General features: G+C 38.9%; 2 protein-coding genes across 6 annotated transcripts in view; both read right to left on the bottom strand.

The window, feature by feature from the left end:
- The window catches only part of LOC127866243 (transmembrane protein 94-like), a 97,639-nt gene that overhangs the window by 57,685 nt on the left and 19,512 nt on the right, over positions 1-20,442 (bottom strand). For 3 of the 5 annotated variants that reach the window (XM_052406665.1, XM_052406664.1, XM_052406668.1), the window contains exon 1: positions 1,002-1,052. The exons of 1 other annotated variant lie outside the window; for it this stretch is intronic. In XM_052406665.1, coding sequence (XP_052262625.1) covers positions 1,002-1,010 — 9 coding nt within the window. In that variant the 5' untranslated portion in view covers positions 1,011-1,052. Of the gene's footprint in view, positions 1-898; positions 927-1,001; positions 1,094-20,442 lie in introns of those variants that run through there. One more of the 5 variants, XM_052406666.1, reaches the window with a different exon arrangement.
- LOC127869594 (rho GTPase-activating protein gacJ-like) lies at positions 12,395-18,435 on the bottom strand. The gene is made up of 2 exons (XM_052412250.1): positions 16,946-18,435; positions 12,395-12,692 (listed from the first exon to the last, which is right to left on the bottom strand). The coding sequence occupies exons 1-2, from the start codon at positions 18,433-18,435 to the stop codon at positions 12,395-12,397; spliced, it is 1,788 nt and encodes a 595-aa protein (XP_052268210.1).

The following is a 20,442-nucleotide window of genomic DNA, read 5'->3' as shown; positions in this document are numbered from 1 at the left end:
TGTATTCTTTTATATTATCCCAGTGTGACCCAAATTCAATGAAGCAATATTTAGCAAATAATTAAAGAAATAATGAAATGTTTAATAGCACAAAATAATAATTTTAAACTCTGATGTATTACTTTGAAATGATTCCAAGACAATAATCATCCATTTAATCGATACAAATAGAACATCGTCGAATTTAGGTGTCGTCGAATTTGGGTTACGGTAGGATACCATTGACATAATTACAAGTACCGTCTTAAACATATTTTAATCTTAAATGATTCCTGGAGTTATCATGTATTAAAATTATGATTTAACTGAAATATAATGATGTAAAGGTGGGAAATCTAACTGTTTTCGGTAAATTTACTGTTTTCGGTATTATGTCCTCCTATAATATAATACTTCCATCTTAAAACAGGAATAAAATTTCTTTTTGTAAAAAAATGAATATAAAGCATCATTTAAATGCATACTGGAGTCAACAGTCATTAAAATCATAGTTAAACGCCACTATCACGATGCAGAGGTGGGAAATCTCACTGTTTTTGGTACATTTACATGTTTTCGCGAAAAACAGTACTGTTTTCGTTATCTAGTCATACCCCATTTTGACAACTAAAAATTAAAATTAGTTTTGCAAATGTTTTATTATTTGTTAAAAAACCATTACTTTACATAAAATACTTTATAAAAATATATATTCATTAGATCATTTGTAAAAATCAACGCTTATATCTTTTAGTTGCATATGTTACCGAAGAATGTGTTAATCATATGTTTACACAAATCTGGTACGACTCTTATAGGGTACGAATTATCATTTGTTCCAACACAGATATGAATGAATAATGTAAGGCAGAACGTTTGATCGACTACTGAAACTGTACATAGTGCACAATTTACAAACCATGTTCGCAATTTAAAAACAAGACGGCCTGGACCATAGTCCAAATAATTAGACGTAAGCTACCCCGCTTAAATGTAAATCGACCTCATATTTATAGGAGTACCTGGACCATAACTGTTGTGTTGTTTACATTTTTCTTTCGTTCCAAAACCAATTGCGGTTAAATAACACTCTTTAGTATCTATGTGGATACACACCAGTTTGAATTACCGGTACTTTTACGGACTTTTGTAAACTTCTACTTCTACTCGATACTTCCTACAGTCAATTACTGACTATGACAGGAAGGCGTCTGTCGGGGGACAGAGAATGTTAACAGTCACGTGTTAAAAATATATATACAGTATGTACATGGAAGTGATGTTAATTGACATACAAAATAAAATGGTGACGAACAATGTAAAGTTATTACATTGACTACTGATAAAAGTATAAAAACAAGATACTTAAATTTATTTCGGGACAGCGGCCAGGCCTGCAGTAAACTGACTGAGGCTGGTGCTGCTCTTAACGTTGTATGGCAGGCCATTCCAATACCTGATTGTCCTTGGGAAAAAAGAATGTTGATGATAAGTTGTTCTAGAGAAGGGTACCAAGAAGTTTAAATGTCTTGTTGTAAGATGATGGTGGTCTACATAGATTAGATGATGTTCAATTTTATAAAGTAGTGTCAAGGGTGAGTTTATTCTTCTCTGTTCTAGAGTTTGCCAGTTTAGTGTCTTTATCATATGTGAAACGCTACTGGTGTAATGATAGTCATTTAACACATACCGGGCTGCTGATCTTTGCACTCTTTCTATTTGATATGTAAGATTTTTTTGCCATGGATGCCACATTGTGGAACAATATTCCAGTTGCGGTCTGACATATGTTTTGTATGCTGTTTCTTTTATTTGTTTGTTATTTGTTTTGACATTTCTCTTGATAAATTTTAATGTGTTAGTAGCTTTGGATGTTATGTTATTTATATGCGTTTTCCAGTTGAGATCATTGCTTATAGTTAGTCCGAGATATTTTGCTTTTTCTGTTGTTTTAAGTTCTATATTATGAAGTTTATAAGGGAAATTAATTATCTTTTTCTTTTTCGTTATTCTTATTAGTTCACACTTATCAGGATTAAATTCCATGGACCAGTTATCTTCCCATTTTTCTAGTTTGTGTAGGTCATTTTGGAGTGTGTAACAATCATTTTCTTTATTAATGGTGAGGTAGACCACCGTATCATCGGCGAAGAGCCGTGCCCTACTTTTTAAGGAGTCTGGAAGGTCGTTAATGTAGGCTAGAAATAAGCAGGGCCCCAGTACGGACCCTTGGGGTACACCTGACATGACTGGGGCTGAGTTTGATTTTTGGCCTTCAACCACTTCAGTTTGTGTTCGATGTTTAAGGAAAGAAGAAATCCAAGAAGTAGTGTTGCTGTTTACACCAAGTTTGAGAAGTTTGAATACTAAGAGTTCGTGGTCTACTTTATCGAAAGCTTTACTAAAATCCATTACTATTAGGTCAGTTTGTTTACCAGCTTCTAGGTTATCATAAATTTCTTGAGAAAAGGAGATTAATTGTCTTTCACAGCTATGTTTAGAACGGAATCCGTGTTGGAATGGATTAAGAAGATCGTTAGTGTCAAAATAATTCATGAGGTTTGAAACAATGATGTGTTCCATTAATTTTGAGGATATACAAGTGAGGGAGATGGGCCGATAATTGCATGCTTGACACTTAGCACCCTTTTTGAATATTGGGGCAACCTGTGCAGACCTCCAGTCTAGTGGGACGGAGCCAGTGTCAAGTGATGCACAAAAGATTTTTGTCAAGTATGGCGCTATTTCACGATGAAGTTCTTTCATGAGACGAGGTGATATTTCGTCTGGCCCGGAGGCCTTATTTGGATTTAGATCTTTTAACAATTTTTTTTACGCCGGGTAGGGTAATAACTATGTTATCCATTTTGCTTGAAGTTGTTGGGTGCTTTCCAGATTTTATGAGATTAATTTCAGCTTGGTGTCTTAGATTCAAAGGTTTAGGCTTGGAGAATACAGATTCAAATTGTTTATTTAGGATGTTTGCTTTTTGTTTGGCGTCAGTATACGTAAACAAACATAGGTTAAAATAGAAAGTTGGAAAAAAACGACTTTGCATACAGACCACTCTGAATGTAAGAGCGAGCAATGGAGGCGGCAGTAGCGGAGGACGACCGGTATGGATTCTTGGTTTATGGACGTGTCGTGCCACTACCAGTTCGTGCCACTGATATTTGTGTTGAAAAGGGGTAGACGTTTCGTCCCACTGATAATATATAGGCGGATAGGTGTGAATAATGCCGCATAGGTGTGAATGATATTGGGGTGTATATAAATGTAGAAAATTACAACAATGTTGACAATTATGATTATAAATAACAAACAAATAAAATGATTTATCGTTAGTATACTAATATTTGTAAATAGTGTATTATATGCGATAAACATAATGCATAAAGTGTTGTTATTTTTTATAAATCATGTGTATGCGCATGTAATAATAAAATAAAATGATTTATTGTTAGTATAAAAACATGTGTGCATAGTTCATTATGTTTAATAATTATAAAACATGAAATGCTGTTATTTTCTATGCTTCAATTGTATGTATTATACACATAAATAATAATATATAACATGAATGAAAAATAATACAATTTAAAATAAAGTTGGTCTTTTTCTTTTAAGAAAAGCCTATGCTTTACTATCGACTCACAAACTTTCAATTAGCCGTATGTGTATTTACGTAATTAGCAAACAATTAATTACCGACTCGGGCCTTTAATTTACCGACACGGGCCTTTAATGGCCAATTAGTAACCAATTAGTAAACAACTCACCGCTTTAATTATGATACAAACTGTGTAATTCATTGAAGGAGTAAATAAAGTCAGTTGAACACACAGTATATAATACCGCCAGACGGTACGAACGAATAACGACGTTAAAGGTATTTTTTTTACATATATAGAATAATAAAGCAATATATTATTTTCAATTGATAGTTTTAATTTAAATATTATCTTATAAAAACTTATATATCATATTTGCATTGGATAGTTATAATTTAAATATTATTAAATACAAACTAATATACATTATAGTTCACAACATATTTCTTTTTTCCAGGATGGCATCGCAGAATCAACGGTCGAGCAGGGCGTCCCGACCTAGGGTTTTACGTGCTCGTCCCCCTGTTGCGCCGTGAGGCAGAAACAGTGGATCTGACGATCTGCCTTGTGTCGGAGCACGCCCTTACTCGGGTTCACCGGAAAATTTTCAAAGAAGTGCACGGGCGGCTCTTCGAGATCTGGGAGAAGTACGAAGACGATGACATGACAACTACTCAACTGCTGAGAGCGTGCAGCCATATCATCGGGCTGGGACCGAGCACAACCCAGGATGACATCCACGATGAGGACTTCTGAAATGCAATACATTGTATATATGATTTGTGTATGTGTATGATAGGATAGTATGCTGTTGCATTTGTGTTTCTATATTTGTGCACTTTTGTATATGTTTATTAAAACAATGTTTGAATATATTTATGTTATCAATCTAGATATTGTTAAAATGTATGCATGCATTCACTTCTGATGTTGTTAATGTGATTTTATTGCAAATGTTTGTATATATTTATGTTATCTCTGCCAACACAAAATAAATCTACCAGATTGGGTAAGATGCATTTTTTTTGTTTAAAATGTATGTTTGCATTCACTTCTGATGTTTTAATATATTTATGTAATGTATTGTTAATGTATTATATGAAGCATTTAAATTGACTCTTAAACAATCTTGAAAAAAAAAACATTGTTGTTTTCCAATTGAACAGATGTTACAATCAAAGGTGCGACAGTTTCCTGTTATGATTTCACACCTATACGGTATTATTCACACCTATCCGCCTATATATTATCAGTGGGACGAAACGTCCAATGCCCTCCTGCACAAATATCAGTGGCACAAACTGGTAGTGGCACGAAACGTCTAGCACCCTGGATTCTCTATGCATCAGTCGATGAGAACCATGTGGGTGCAATAGAAGTATGGTGGACGAACCAGTTATCGAACACCTAAGAAATTACGTTAAATTTGCAAACACTTAAAATAACAAAAACAATTTGTTTTAACAAATGACTAACAGTTCGATAATAGGTTCTAACAGCGCTGCGTACCATTATATGGCGTACCATTTGGGTCGAAAGTCAACAAGACCTACTAGGTAAACAGAGAAATGTACGTCGACGTACAATTTGTACGTCAACGTACAAAAATTGTACGTCGACGTACAAATATGAAATACACCTCGACGTATATATTTGTACGTCGACGTACATTTTATGTACGTCGACGTACAAATTTTCTGAATAGCCAATCAAAACACTCGTCTCTTGTACCGCGTTTCCTTCAGATTTATTAATAATAAATATTGAAAATCTCTTTTTCTAATTGAGGAAATTGAAAAAAAAAGAATTAAAAATAAGTATCTTCTTTACGGTACTTATTCTAAAATCGTTGTAAGTAATAAATATTATTAACTGCTGAGACCGGTCTAGTCCCTTTCCGGTGTAACGTATGCCGAGCTGCGTAAATGAAGTCCACCCAATACAGGGAGCTTACCGCGTTTAAGTGAGAAAGTTGTTGCAAAACTTCAAAGATGGCGTCGTTTTAGTGTTTTTCGTGAAGGAGTAGCGGATATTTTCACCCGGAAAGCCAGTTTATATTTATATTTCTTTTGAAAGAATACGCCCTTTCGGCTCTCCGGTGTTTGTGCTTCCCTAGGTTTTTTGTTTCAAGATCGTAGACGTAAAGTTAAAAAAGTTATTGAAGGAAAACCGTTCTTAAATCTGTTGTCTCCTTACGTGACGTTCGAGAAATGGGATGTGCAAATATCATTTTCTCTTATAATACACAGTATTGATGCACGTGTACGGTAACATATAACTAAAACCATGATTATTTCATTTTCCCGACACCGTTTTATCTCTTATAACTAATTTATTGCCAAAAACTATTGGTTTAACCCCTCTTTTTGGAACTGACTTCCTTTTAAGCACATTTTGGGACATGACTTCCAAATACACGAACTTTCTGTCGTGATTGAATTTACCATTGATATGAATGTTTTAAAGAACGTTTCCTCTATTTAAATGTATACCTCTCTCATACTTTTCAAAGATACGAAACCTCAAGCTACATTACAAAAGATGAAACATAACTTGTATTGTTATAAACTGCAACATTATACGTGGGGAGCTTCAGGTTTTTGCAATATACATGTACTATTAAGCAGCATAGCGCCCTTTTTGGAAGGGATATTATGTCCTGATGTTATGTTAACTACTTACCGGTTCGGAATCCATTTAAAACTAATTGGCGGGTGCACACAGCAGCGGATAATATGCAGGTCAAAAATAGATTTTACATCCGGTGATGCTGGTTTTGACACCAGACGCATATATACATTTATGAATGAAAGGCTTCATGAACGTTGACGTCGCTCTTGGTTACCAGAAAAATTAAATAATATGTATTCACATATGTATAAAAGAGAAAAAAATACATGTATATATTGATCACTTCTACTGAAATCATATCGTGTATTGCATTTGCACAAATCTTTCTATCCACTACAAATTCACTTTTTGCGAGTATAAATGAGTGAGATAGAGTTCTGTACTGCTAAAACCACCAACATCATCAGCTGAGAACCGCCTATCAACAAGTGTTTCGGCCCTTTAATCACAGGACACTCTCTAGGCGGCGGGCCCGCAGTGTTGATAAGACACTACGTGTTGGTGGTAGGCTTCCAGCTCCTCTCCTCTCTCTTCATCCACAACCAACTGGATCCCCTTTCTGCTGCTAGGCTCAGTTTGCCCACTGCTCTCTTCCTGTCTGCTCCTTTGATGCCCAAGGCACTGAACATTCTCCACAGCGACTGTGCTGGGAATCCTCTAGTGCCGATTTCAACAGGGTAGAGCCACACTCGCCATCCTTTCTCTCTGCACTGTTCTTGCAGGTATGTATACTTGGCCTTTTTCCGTTCGAAGGCCTCTTCACAACGAGATTCCCAAGGGACTGTCAGTTCCACCATGATAAGACACTTATCTTTAGTGGACCACAACACAATGTCAGGCCTTAATGTTGTCTGGATAATGTTTGGGAACACTAGCTTTTGCTTCAAGTCAACAGACATTTCCCACTGATCAGATTCATCTAATACAGAACTGGTAGGCTGCAGTTTTTTAGGCGCCTTTTGTCCTTCCTTCACGAAGTGAATCATTTGGGGTTTCTGTCTGGGCCTCTTCTTGGTCCTCTCGCGCTCCAGCTTGTCAGCGAGTTCCTGAAGAACACTGTCGTGTCTCCACCTGTAGCGTCCTTGAGTGAGGGCTGTGGTACACGATGACAGAATATGTTCCATGGTTCCTGTCTTGTCACACAATTGGCACTTGGGGTGGTCCTGTAGACCCCATCTGTGCAGGTTTGAGGGTGACGGTAGCAGTTCATAGACTGATCTGAGCAGGAACGCTATCCTCAGTGGTTCGTAGCTCCAAATAGCCCAGGTCAGTTTTCTTTCTGTCGTTGTCCACTTCGTCCACGCACCTTGGGCACCCATAGCCACAGCTTTCGCTTTTCTGTCTTCTTCTTCTGCTGCTCTGACTTCATGTTGCACCATTCTCCTCCTTTCCATGTTTCCAGCAGAGCTCCATAATGTTATCTTGGACCTGCCTAGCCCCTGTCTGCCTACAGCTGTGATGCCGACAATGTCTTTTTGCTGGAGTCTTTTCTCGGCCTGTTCGACTGCTTGGCTTGCTGACCACTTTCTCCCTGTCCTAGTTTCAATCCCAGCATTTCGGATTGAACTGTCCTGCGATTGCTTGAGCGTCACTACCAGTCGTGTCTTTGCAACTTTGAACTCCTCCACTAGTGATGATAGCGGGAGTTGTAGCTGGTTCGATCGCCCATACAATTGACATGACGCCTTATCAGTGATCGCTCCGTCCACTTAATCACGTGGCTCAGCGGGAAGAAAACCTAGACAAGCTAACACCAAAATGGCTTCTTTGCCTATATACTGCATATAGATTTACGCGATATTCCGGATGATTTTATAGACTTGTTTAACACCATATTACACTTGTAAAGGGGTTGATGCCATTTAGTTATTCTGCAAATGCAAAAAAATATATACGATTAAAGAGAACATCAGCTATTTATAACGGGTAAATCGGTACATTAAACACGCTCTCAAACGCTTGCGCGCTTACCGAAATCGAACCCGTTGTTACGTGTAATTGTGGTATTTGCAATAAATTAACACTTCATCGGTATTTACCCGTGTTATTAACAAAATTATTACCGAAACATTCCCCCCTACCCGTGTATTTGACACAGAAACGCGATTTTTGACGGGGATTTCGTAAAGTTACACGAATTGGGTACCAAAATTCTCAATTATTTTACATGCACACGTGACATAATGCATACTTAATAATGCTTAGTTATTGCTTATATGAAATTTCAAGTTTGTGAAATAAATTGATGTTCTATAAAGGGGATCTCGGTAATTCTTGAAGCTTCCACTCGCTCTTGTCAAGACCGCATTGCCGCGTTGGAAATGGTATAAATTTAATTCATCTAACTTATATTTCTGGATACCAAATGTCAGAGTTGCATTAACCCTATTTACACCGTTTTTGCCATATTTCATTTCCGTTTTTTAATCCGAACAAAATAAACGAAAGTCGTTTAAAAAATGAGATCTAGGCTTTCGAGCTCCTAGTGTGGATTAAAAGCGTTTATTGGTGACACTACATGAGTGCAAATGTGTAGATACCGTTAATAAGATAATATATCACATGTCACCTTCAAATAACATGATGTCAATTTGGTGAATTACTATCAGAGTAATAAAATACAGCATGAATTAGGCTTCATGCTGGGTTTTATTTCTCTTTAAGTAATGCAGATGAACCTCGCTTCTGACCTAGTAACTGATAAAACTATTTAAAAAAAAGTGAAATATGATGTGATAATCAGATCGATAACATAAACTATTTAAATCTGCTAGTATATCCGATAAAAATATATTATAATTGTCTTTGACAGTGTTGACGTTCAGTTGTTCGTGGTGACGACCGCATGTATTTATTACACTTACACTTCTCAAGATCTCTTTTCGGCTTTGGAAACGATATTAATTAAATGTCACCAACCAATCTTTTAGGATATCGATTGTCCGAGTTACATAATCCATATTGACACCATTTAACCATTTTTAATCGTTTTTTTAAGAGGAAAACAAAAGAAACTCGTTGGAATAAAAGTGAACCTAAACGTGTAGCTTGTCTAGAAAATGGCGGACAGGCCGTTGCTAACGAGTGCGCCCGATTAATCGATCGCTGATTGGTGGATCAATATTAGTGGGCGGACCGATCATAGATAAGGCGTCATGTCAATCCGATGCTGGTAAAGCTTGGTGGTATTCCCAGCCATCGGCGCAAGTGTCTGCTGATCTTTCTCTCCAAGCATTCGACAGAGGATGTAGGTATTTCATATAGCATAAGGGGCCACATCAGTCTGGGGAGAAGTGCATTCTGGAAGAGCCATGCCTTGAACTTTCCTGGTTATGCGGATTTGTCGATTTGTTTCAGCCCTTCCCGGAGCTGTGATCTAATGCGCTCTACGTTTGCTTTGTCACTAAGGCTCGAATCAAACCACTTGCCCAGGCACTTTATGGGACTGTCCATAATTAATGGTATGTCTCCCCCTTGGACTTGTAGGGTGAACCGTTTTGTGACTGATTCGCGCTTGATTACCAGACTTCTGGACTTCTTGGGTTTGAAATTCATTCTAGCCCAGGTGGCTGCCTCCTCCAATACCTTCAGTACCCATTTTGCTTGTATGTGTGTCTGTGTTGTCACTGTCAGATCGTCGATGAAGCCTCTGTTTGTTGGCAGGTGTAACCCTGTAGATGTCTTAGGCCCGCGGGTTTCTTTGTTTGCAGGGTTGATTATGAGGTTCATGCCCATCACAAACAGGACAACTGAGATGGTACACCCGGTCACTATTCCCTTCTCCAGTCTCTGCCAAGCTGTCATCTTCTCGCCAACCATGAAGCGCAGTTTCATTCCACTGAAGTACGCATTGATCATCCCTTGGATGTGTTCAGGGATATGGTAGTACTGGAGGGCTGTTTCGATGAGCTTACGTGGAATAGATCCGTAGGCGTTTGCAAGGTCTAGCCATACTACAGTCAGGTCTGATTTGTTCACCTTTGCTTCTCTAATGAGCTGGCTGATTGCACTGGTATGCTCCACACACCCTGAGAAGCCTGGCACTCCACCCTTCTGAACTGTCGTATCAATGTACCCATTTGTGGTCAGGTAGGTTGTCAGTCTTCTGGCTAAGATGGCGAAGAATATCTTGCCTTCCACGTTTAGCAAAGATATTGTTCTGAACTGGCTGATGTGTTTGGAGTTCTTCTCCTTTGGAGTAAATATACCTTCGGCATGTAGCCACTCATCAGGTATTATCCCCTTCCTCCAGATCACCTTAAGTAGGTTCCATAGTCTACGCAGCAGGAGAGGGCACATCTTGTAGACCTTGTATGGTATCTTGTTTGGTCCTGGGGCTGATCCCATTCTCGCTTTCCTCACAACTTCTTTCACCTCTAAGAGCGAGGGCTCTTTACTTTCCAGTGGGGATGTTGGGGGTGCCACAGGTTCTAGTCTTGGGCGATCCCCGAGTGGTATTAACCTGTCTGGATCTGAGTGAACCTGTCTGAGGTGTTCCTCGATGTCTGCCATGCTGGTTTCCAATTGGCCTGACCTTTCTTTGTCCAGAAGTTGTTTGGAAAATTTGTATGGGTTAGATACAAACTCCGCTCTCTTTTGTGCCCTTCTTCTTATCGCCGTTCTCGCATTCTCAGCCTTCCTTAAAGTCTGTAGCTCTCTCCTGAGAATGTCTCGTAGCTCCTGGAGGCCCAATCTCTCTTCTTGACTTGCCTTCTTGTATGCCTTGTTGATGCTCTTCAGCTCTCCTCTATTCTGTTTCATGCGACTCTGTCTCCTGTTGGGTGTCTGCTGAGGCTTTGGTCGACGTGTTTTCTTGGTGCCAAATCGCTCCTTAGCCACCGTGTAGACTAGAGTTGTCATGCACTTTAACTTACTATCTACTGGTCCTTGCATGGTAGATGTCAGTATGGCATCTATCTCCTTGATTAAGTCGTTCCAGGCTCTTTTGTCTGTGGTCTTCGGCCAGTCAATTGGTTGTCGTTGTTCCACTGGGGCCTGATTGGCTTTGGGCTGCGGCAGGTCGTGTATTTGCTCAGTTAGTTCTTCTTCTCTTAGTAATTCCAGAAGTGGGTCCTCTTCATCCTTCATCTCGCCAGGTAGTGTCGAAGTAGCACTCCTTGTCTGGGCAGTGAGCTGTTCAGCAGCGGAGAGGTCCCCAGTACTATGGGTTGTGACCTGACTAGGATCCTCCTGCGTTTCACCAGGGATCAAACCTGCGCGCTGTTGCTGTTCAGTTCTCCGACCACACACAGTTCTGGCTTGGTGGATTCGTAGGCCTCTGAGGTTTTTGCAGACCTTGCCACACCTGCATCTAACAACTGTCGGTGTTCCAGTCAATGTCGTTTGGACTAGCTGTGTCGTTACCGTGAAATCCGTCCTATTGAGTCTTTCTTCCACCCTCCCTCTCGGAAGACTCTGAGGGTATTCTTCAATGTTCGAGTCTGTAGCTGTTGTATGTGGGTTTTCCTCTCTCGAAGACTGCACCCAGGGGTGCTAGCCCATTGTGCCCCGGTCCAGGCTGTTCCTGGGGTCACCTGTCTCTCCAAGTGTCCTCAAACTATTCTTGGTTGTCATCTGGTCTTTCCCAAATGTCACCGGTTTCCCGGACAGTAAATGAGTGAGATACAGTTCTGTACTGCTAAAACCACCAACATCATCAGCTGAGAACCGCCTATCAACAAGTGTTTCGGCCCTTTAATCACAGGACACTCTCCAGGCGGCGGGCCCGCAGTGTTGATCAGACACTACGTGTTGGAGGTAGGCTTCCAGCTCCTCTCCTCTCTCTTCATCCTCAACCAACTGGATCCCCTTTCTGCTGCTAGGCTCAGTTTGCCCACTGCTCTCTTCCTATCTGCTCCTTTGATGCCCAAGGCACTGAACATTCTCCACAACGACTGTGCTGGGAATCCTCTAGTGCCGATTTCAACAGGGTAGAGCCACACTCGCCATCCTTTCTCTCTGCACTGTTCTTGCAGGTATGTATACATGGCCTTTTTCTGTTCGAAGGCCTCTTCACAACGAGATTCCCAAGGGACTGTCAGTTCCACCATGATCAGACACTTATCTTTAGTGGACCACAACACAATGTCAGGCCTTAATGTTGTCTGGATAATGTTCGGGAACACTAGCTTTTGCTTCAAGTCAACAGACATTTCCCACTGATCAGATTCATCTTATACAGAACTGGTAGGCTGCAGTTTTTTAGGCGCCTTTTGTCCTTCCTTCACGAACTGAATCATTTGGGGTTTCTGTCTGGGCCTCTTCTTGGTCCTCTCGCGCTCCAACTTGTCAGCGAGTTCCTGAAGAACACTGTCGTGTCTCCACCTGTAGCGTCCTTGGGTGAGGGCTGTGGTACACGATGACAGAATATGTTCCATGGTTCCTGTCTTGTCACACAATTGGCACTTGGGGTGGTCCTGTAGACCCCATCTGTGCAGGTTTGAGGGTGACGGTAGCAGGTCATAGACTGATCTGAGCAGGAACGCTATCCTCAGTGGTTCGTAGCTCCAAATATCAGCCCAGGTCAGTTTTCTTTCTGTCGTTGTCCACTTCGTCCGCGCACCTATAGTGACCAACTCAGAACTGGTTTAAAAGAAGGTCGTCCAAAATGTGTCACATCAATGTCACATACATGTATCAGTATCGTTATGGTAAAACGTGTCAAATGTCATTGTATTAAATAAACAATTAATATTTAAGTTTTCATTAAAAAAAACATCCACCGATATGCATCTTCTAAGCAGGTGTCAGGTATTCCAAATTGCTTCATGTATTCCGAATTGCAACAATGGCAGTATTTGGTTACAGCAACCTTATACTAGTATCGAAACGGCTTTACTCTTTCTTTCTGTTTTTCATTACACTTATATTTCACGTACATGTGATTGTTTGGCGTGATACTTCGACATAATCTTTTTTTGTTTGATTGGTGGGTTTTCATGTACCTTTCGCTTTCTAGAGCGGTACACACTTCGTTACGCCGTCTTTTTTAATCTTGGCATCCTCGACATATATAACTGGCGTCTTGATATCTGGAAATAGTAAGCATTGTATTCCGTTTAGTAGGCATAGTATTCCGTTTGATGCATATTCAAACATAAGTATATCCATATGTGTTAAAATCAACAGGTAAGGATAACACTGTGTTAATAATACCGTCGAATGTCTTATATTTTACACACACTAAATGTTAGCGTTAAGTACGCGATACAACATACAATAAAAAAAATAATAATATAACAATTAATAAAAAAAAAGATAACTTTATTTCCTCAAGTGAAAATGATTTCCAAAACACTTGCACCAATGCGGAATTCATTCACGAAAGTTATTTCGCATAAAACCTTCTAACATAGGAAAGAGCTGTTTATCATTTGGAAGTCAGGTCCCAAAATGTGCTTAAAAGGAAGTTAAGTTCCAAAAAGGGGGGTTAAACCGTTATAATTGGGCATTAAATGAATTAATAGACATAAAAACGCGTCGAGATAATAAAATAATCGTGATTTATGTTATATTTTACTGTAAACATGTACAAATACTGTTTATTGTGAGAGAAAATGATATTCGAACATCCAACAGCTCGAAGGTCAAGAAATTAAACAACAAATTTGTCGACGGTTTTGCTTCAATAACTTTTTAATTCCGACGTCTACGGTATTGAAACAAAAAACCGAGGGTAGTACAAACACCGTAGAGCCGAAATGGCTTATTCATTCAAAAGAAATATAAACTGGCTTACCGGGTGAAAATATCGGCTACTCCTTCACGAAAAACACTAAAACGACGCCATCTTTGAAGTTTTGCAACAACGTTCTCACTTAAACGCGGTAAGCTCCCGTATACGCAGGCCCCCCTGGTCTATGTCTATGCTATAGAAAGCGAATTTCACTTTTTATTAGTATGCCCCCTATACAAAGAAATTAGACAACAATACCTAAAACCATACTTTCGTCATTGGCCAACATTGAACACATTTGAAATTCTAATGTCATCCAAATCAACAAAGGAACTAAATAACCTATCAAAATATGATTATTTTGCCCTCAAAACTAAGGTCAAATGTAACGAAGTATAAGATATATGCTGTTAACGCCTTCATTTTTGTATGTCTATTAAAACGAATACAATAATAAGTGAATCGTATTAACTATGACTATTATTTCCTTTTGCCTACTGTTACAAATATTAAGGTGATCGAATGACTGTATTGGATAGAGTAAAAGTGATCAACTTGTGCGATTATTTTATATTATGTTGACTATTTGTAATGAAGAAGATCACTTCTTTGTATGATTTTAAAAATTTGGAAATGTTATTGTATTGTTATCATTATCAATTAGAATATTCTAAAGGTAATTGTTTTGTTATCATTATCAATAAGAATATTTAATTTACATAAAAGAGACTTCAAACATATGTTTAATGCTAAATGATTAAATAAATCTACTCACTTTTTTTATCTTTAACATAAGCATTACGTAATAATGTTACTTAACTAAGGGTGTGTAATTGGAACAATTTTAAAATTTTTAATTGTATCCAGCATTGGAAATATAATCGATCATTTAAACAATTAGAACTTTTTTGTAAATGAAATTCACACCGAAATGATATACTCATTATGTAAATAACTTATTGATTCTATTCTTTGAATGCCTATTTTCTTTTTTATTTTACCCACTATTTGTATACATCATTTTGTGTTGTACTTCTCAAATACATGTACTATGTCTTGCTATCTCAAACACATACTGTGTATAGGCTATACATTTGCAATATTGTAATGTACCGCTACCATTTAGTTGTACCCAGCCTATAATTTAGCCGCTCTTGTCAGGATGGCTTCAAAACAACTGCGGTTCATGTTTTCAATATCTTTTATTCGCAGATACTAAAAGTTACTAATATTATCGCATACTAAAATCGACATGTTTCAAAAGGCACTTCAATGTAGACTTTAAACACAGATCTTATAACAAGTATTTTCGTATAGCGCAGATAAACTCTTGAGCACTCTGGAGTTCATAAGACATAGGATGAATCATTTTAATGTACTAAATACTGTAACCAAAGATGTAAAGTTAGTTTTAACTTGTAAAATAGCTTACCATTCTCAGAATGGAGAAGATCTGACAATAAGATCTAAATAATTAATAAAGATCTGATTTTTATGCCGTAATGAACGGAAGTTTTTGGGATCATGAAAGATACCAAATGCTGTTTATCCGCGCTATTTATACCTGCCGCTCAGCAACTTAGGATTTAGGATTCTGCGTGATTCTGCGCACTAATGTCTTAGGAATTTGGCCAAGCCAATCAAAACGACTTAGGATTGCGACAACAAATCAAATTCATTTAGCAATCCTAAATCCTAAACAAAGTTCTCTAGCGGTAAAACATTCAACAATAATATATATTTTTTCTAACAAAAGAACATTTTAGGAGCAAATGTAGATGAGCAAAAGATTTTACATCTAACAATAAACAAATATACTTCTCTCTGACCTAAACAAAAATGCAGTTATGACAGAAAAAAAAATATTACGGTACAATATATCCGACATACTTCAACAGCTGAAAAGTACTTTTTAGGAATGGCGAATTTTACACATATTACAACATATATGAACATTTAATGACTATAAATAGTGTCTTAAAGTAACTTATAGTCGTATTATTATAATCATACAATGTTAAGTCACTTAGAAATGAATATATCCAATAGAATCATGGCAAGATGACGGTTGGATTTGCCTCCTTGAAGTTCGGACATTGACAGTAAGTTTTGGAATTCAAGTTCTGTTTATAATCATTAGACAAAACATATTTAAATGATTACTCTGTCAGTTAATATAACAATTAAACACATTAACCATAATCTTGTGTATGGGATAGTGTAATGGTTGAGTAAATGATAATATAAACAATAGCAGTTTGTTTACATTATGAAATAACAGATAATAAATAAGTTAATTAATACTCCAGGGCCTTACATTTCCCCTAGTTTAAAGAAATAAACTTCTCCTGAAGTTTAAACAATAATAACAATCAGAAAAAACATCACACAATAAGAATTGCATAGTTTATCAACAAAACATGTTATTTATTATAATAACATTAATTTCATTCTTACTTCAGTTCAGGTTTCAACATGCGGCTGTTCTTTCACAGGTAAGAATAGCACTTTTCAAGACTATAATGTTCATTATTTAAAATTAAAATGACATTGAAACACTGTTCAGAGGTAAATGTTGATGCCCATGTGGTAGGCACACAAGTCCACGAAACACAATTCAATATAACACATAAAAAGTTCATGTTTAAATTATTGTCTTTAAAGTTCATGGCACATAATCATTCATGAGAGTCCATGAAACACTGTTTACTTATTATTCACAAAGTCCATGAAACACAATTCAATAGCACACACATAAAATATCCATGTTTAAAGAACACATGTTTTACCATTAACGTCCATGGCACATAATTCAATGTTATGCAACTTCATAGTATGAATATTTCCACAGTAAATGTTCACGCAAGATATAATGTCCATAATTCATGAACAAATCTCCACAACATTACACTTTATGTCGGCCCGTCCGTCCGTCCGTCCGTCAAAACAAGTATTATCATGTTGATGCGTACACACTAATATTCGGTTTGCAAATTATCTTGACAAACACAGTCTATTTTGAAAATTTTCACTTTAAAATAATATTTACATTCTAACAGGAATTTGACTGATTTTTTCCAGGAGCGTTGAAGACTTCTTGAAGAGAGGAGTTAGAGCCTTCAGAAGATCTGTCTGATTAGCAAACGGGGACTGGTCCTTTCCATTCGCGATGTCCAGAAGAGATTGATAAGTGTAGAGTCGGGCCTTTGCCTTATTATCCAGGGGAAAGCATGCAGAGCCGGGGAGCACAAGAAAGTGGAAGTTGTGTATCAAGAACGATCCCTCTGGAAGAAGGAGTGAAGAATTGTTTTCAGTCTGTGTAAGGGACATGCTGGCGAATTCCACAACCAGAAGACGCTGATCAGGGGTGAGTCTTCGCCAATTCTTGGGGGGCCACACAAGATTTGGAAAAAGAAGTATGGACTCTTCTTCAACTGTTGCCCAGTCTCGCTTGGCTGAAGGGAAGAGAGGCATGTTTCCATCAACGAGCATGGATCGAGCTTTAAATCTAAGCAGTTTTGCAGATGGAGTAGGTTTGTACATGTTGGCAGCTGGAGTGGGAGTGGCAATTGTATATAACTTATCTTGGGCTAGTGGAGTGGGTGTCGCTGGAGGAAGATCTTGAAGAGTGTTGGATTGAAGAGGAGAAGCAGGAACAGGGGTTTGGAGATCATCTTGAAGGGGTGAAGGTGGAGCGTAGTTTGGTGTTGCTGGAGGAAGATCTTGAAGTGTGTTGGATTGAAGAGGAGAAGCAGGAACAGGTGTTTGGTGATCATCTTGAAGGGGTGAAGGTGGAGCGTAGTTTGGTGTCGCTGGAGGAATAACTTGAAGAGTAGAAGTGCAAGAAGGAAGCGGGGATAAATGGGCGGGTGCAGGAAGTTCGTCGAATAATGGTGTAGCGGGGGTAGCTGCTCTTGCAGATTCTTGTACTGGTGTTGAAAGTCGAGTTGTAAGTGACTTGTTGATAGTGGATGAAGATGATGTTGTGTCGGTGATTTCCTCAGGGTGAATAGAAATTTTAGACGGTGACCGGAGGGATCTTGCATTGTCATCATTAGCCATGCAGAAAGCCTTGAAGATTATGTTATCCTTCTTTCTGATAGTAGGTATGTATGACGATCGTATTGCAAGGAGTGAGGCAACTTCTTCTAACACAAGGGAACTGTCATGAAAAGTTGACCACCGGCCGACGGGTTCGATGGCGTCCTTAACAAGGAATTCGCGCGTCTTAAGAGACTCCATGGCACGGCGGTCAGTGAAGATGTTCCTGTAAAGACGGATTTGGAACACATCAGAAACAGATTCTGCGAATACCTTGATGGAGTCGAGAGTTATGACAATAGCCAGAAGGAACAACGAGTCCGTGGCTTTTCGTTTAAGATGATGTGGGGGAGGTTTGTTGAGGAGTTGACGTGGGGGAGATTTGTTGAGGAGTTGACGTGGGGGAGGTTTGTTGAGGAGTTGACGTGGGGGAGGTTTGTTGAGAGTCGTGCAGGACGGGTCGTTGATTCGTGTAGGACGGGTCGTTGAGTCGTGCATGACGGATTGTTGAGCGTCGTACAGGGCGGGTCGTTGAGTCGTGCAGGACGGTTTGTTTAGGGCTTCCTCCCACGTGCCAGTCCTCTCCTCGATTCCGGGGCTTCTACCCGTCGATCATTTAGCCATGAGATATCTGGCATACTGGACTTCCGGTGACATTTCCTCGTCCACGCCATGCAGTTTAGAATATTCCAGTGGATTAATTGAGAAATAAAAACACGTCTTCGTTGAGAAAAGACCTTTTGGAGCATGCTCCATTTCTATGGGATGTTTGGTCCTAGCATGGTGTCGCAGGTCTCCGAATTTCTTGAATTCTCGAGTCTTTCCCGACACACAAAATGGACACAAGACATCATCGTCGGGTATCTTTGAACTCTGAAACATACAAAGTCTCGTCTGAGCACGGGTAGATACCTAGTATGGTGCACATAAGATGTCTAGCAGAAGCAACAATCAACACGGGATAAATCGCAGCTGGGTGATCAGGCCAACTTCATTATCTCCAGAGAGCTCTCAATTGTGCGCGCCTTCTATATATAAAACACATACATCAGCTTTATGTGACCACCTTGCTATAAACTCGTCTACCACGACTAGGTACTTGTATGACTTATATGTCCAATCTTTAAAGTATTTATCATACTTTGTATGAAGACAGTGATATACTAGGGGCTTCTAGTAACTAAAAATAAATTCCTTGTAAGGAATGTCTGAAGACATCAATAAACGTTCTGTTAATAAAACATTCTTCGAGTAAGTGTGAAGACATCAACAAAATGCTATTCACTGTGATTTACTGTTCTACTTAAACAGTAGACTTATAACTCTGTATCCATTTAGGTAAATTGGTGCTTTTGTATCTCATAAGTCGATCAACGTGTACTGCTTTAGCTGGTGCCATAGCTGATAGTTTTAACATGTAGACTAGATCATTACTTTTTTAGTGATGACATACGGGCCTTTCCATTGAGGGGACAGTTTACTGCATACACCAGGACGGCGTGTTGTGTTATGTAACCATACTGGGTGACCGGCATTAAACGGTCTAGCTTTTGCATTTAAGTCATAGTGCCGTTTGCGATATTGAATTTTGTCCAATACATGCTTGTAAAGGCAAGACAATGTCTCGACCGAAAACCATCCGATTTGGTGTTTGCCCAGTACTGGAGTTAACTGATGAGAGATACGCCATCATAACTTGGGGAAGAAAAGTATACAGACCTTTGATTTGAGGAGCAGTACATTGTTAACGTAGTTCCCAGTGTTCGATTGAAACGTTCAACCATTCCATTTGATTGTGGATGGAGAGCCGTTGAAGTCGTGTGCTTAATTTGAAGCAATCCACACATACCATTGAATAAAGAAGAAGTGAAATTACTGCCTTGGTCAGAGTGAATGGACAAAGGAACTCCAAATCGTGATACATACGTATTAACAAAAGCCTTTGCAACTGTCTCTGCTGCTTGATTGGGTAATGCAACCGCCTCGGTCCATCTTGTAAAACAATCACAAATAACAAGAACATATGCATTGCCCGATTCTGATCTCGGGAGTGGCCCATAAATATCCACTGCAACACGTTCGAGAGGAGCTAATACTACTGAGTGTCCAAGAGGTGACCTTGTTGGTTTGCTTGTTTTACGAGTTGCACATTTGGTACATTGAACACAATATTTTTGAACAAACTCTTTTATACCTGGCCAATAGAAGATTTGACGTAATTTTTCAAGTGTCTTATCAGCACCTAAATGGCCACCAGATGGTAAATCATGAAAATAGTGAACAACATCTTTATAACGATTTGATGGAACAACAATCTGCATTTGATGTTTATCATCGCTTTCGAACCAAGTACGACAAAGGAGACTCTGCGACACACTCAGTCTATCCCACATGCGCCACAACGTTTTAATTGTAGATGACTTGTCTCTGACTGCTTGCCATTGCGGTTGGTCTTTAGACTGTTGTAGTAGTTGAATGATAAATTGCAGGTCAGGGTCATTGAGT

The sequence above is a fragment of the Dreissena polymorpha genome, chromosome 2 (genome assembly GCF_020536995.1).
Source record: "Dreissena polymorpha isolate Duluth1 chromosome 2, UMN_Dpol_1.0, whole genome shotgun sequence".
NCBI classification, from domain to species: domain Eukaryota; kingdom Metazoa; phylum Mollusca; class Bivalvia; order Myida; family Dreissenidae; genus Dreissena; species Dreissena polymorpha.
The sequence above is the reverse complement of the archived record's forward strand: the minus strand, read 5'-3'. Positions and strand labels throughout refer to the sequence as shown.

Excerpts from the sequence above, each read along its gene's own strand:
- LOC127869594 (XM_052412250.1), bottom strand. The coding sequence starts at position 18,435 with ATGCACGACTCAACGACCCGTCCTACACGAATCAACGACCCGTCCTGC. Across the intron at positions 12,693-16,945 it reads AGTCAAATTCCTGTTAGAAT|ATCAGTCTATGACCTGCTAC; the intron begins GTAAATATTATT and ends GTTCCTGCTCAG.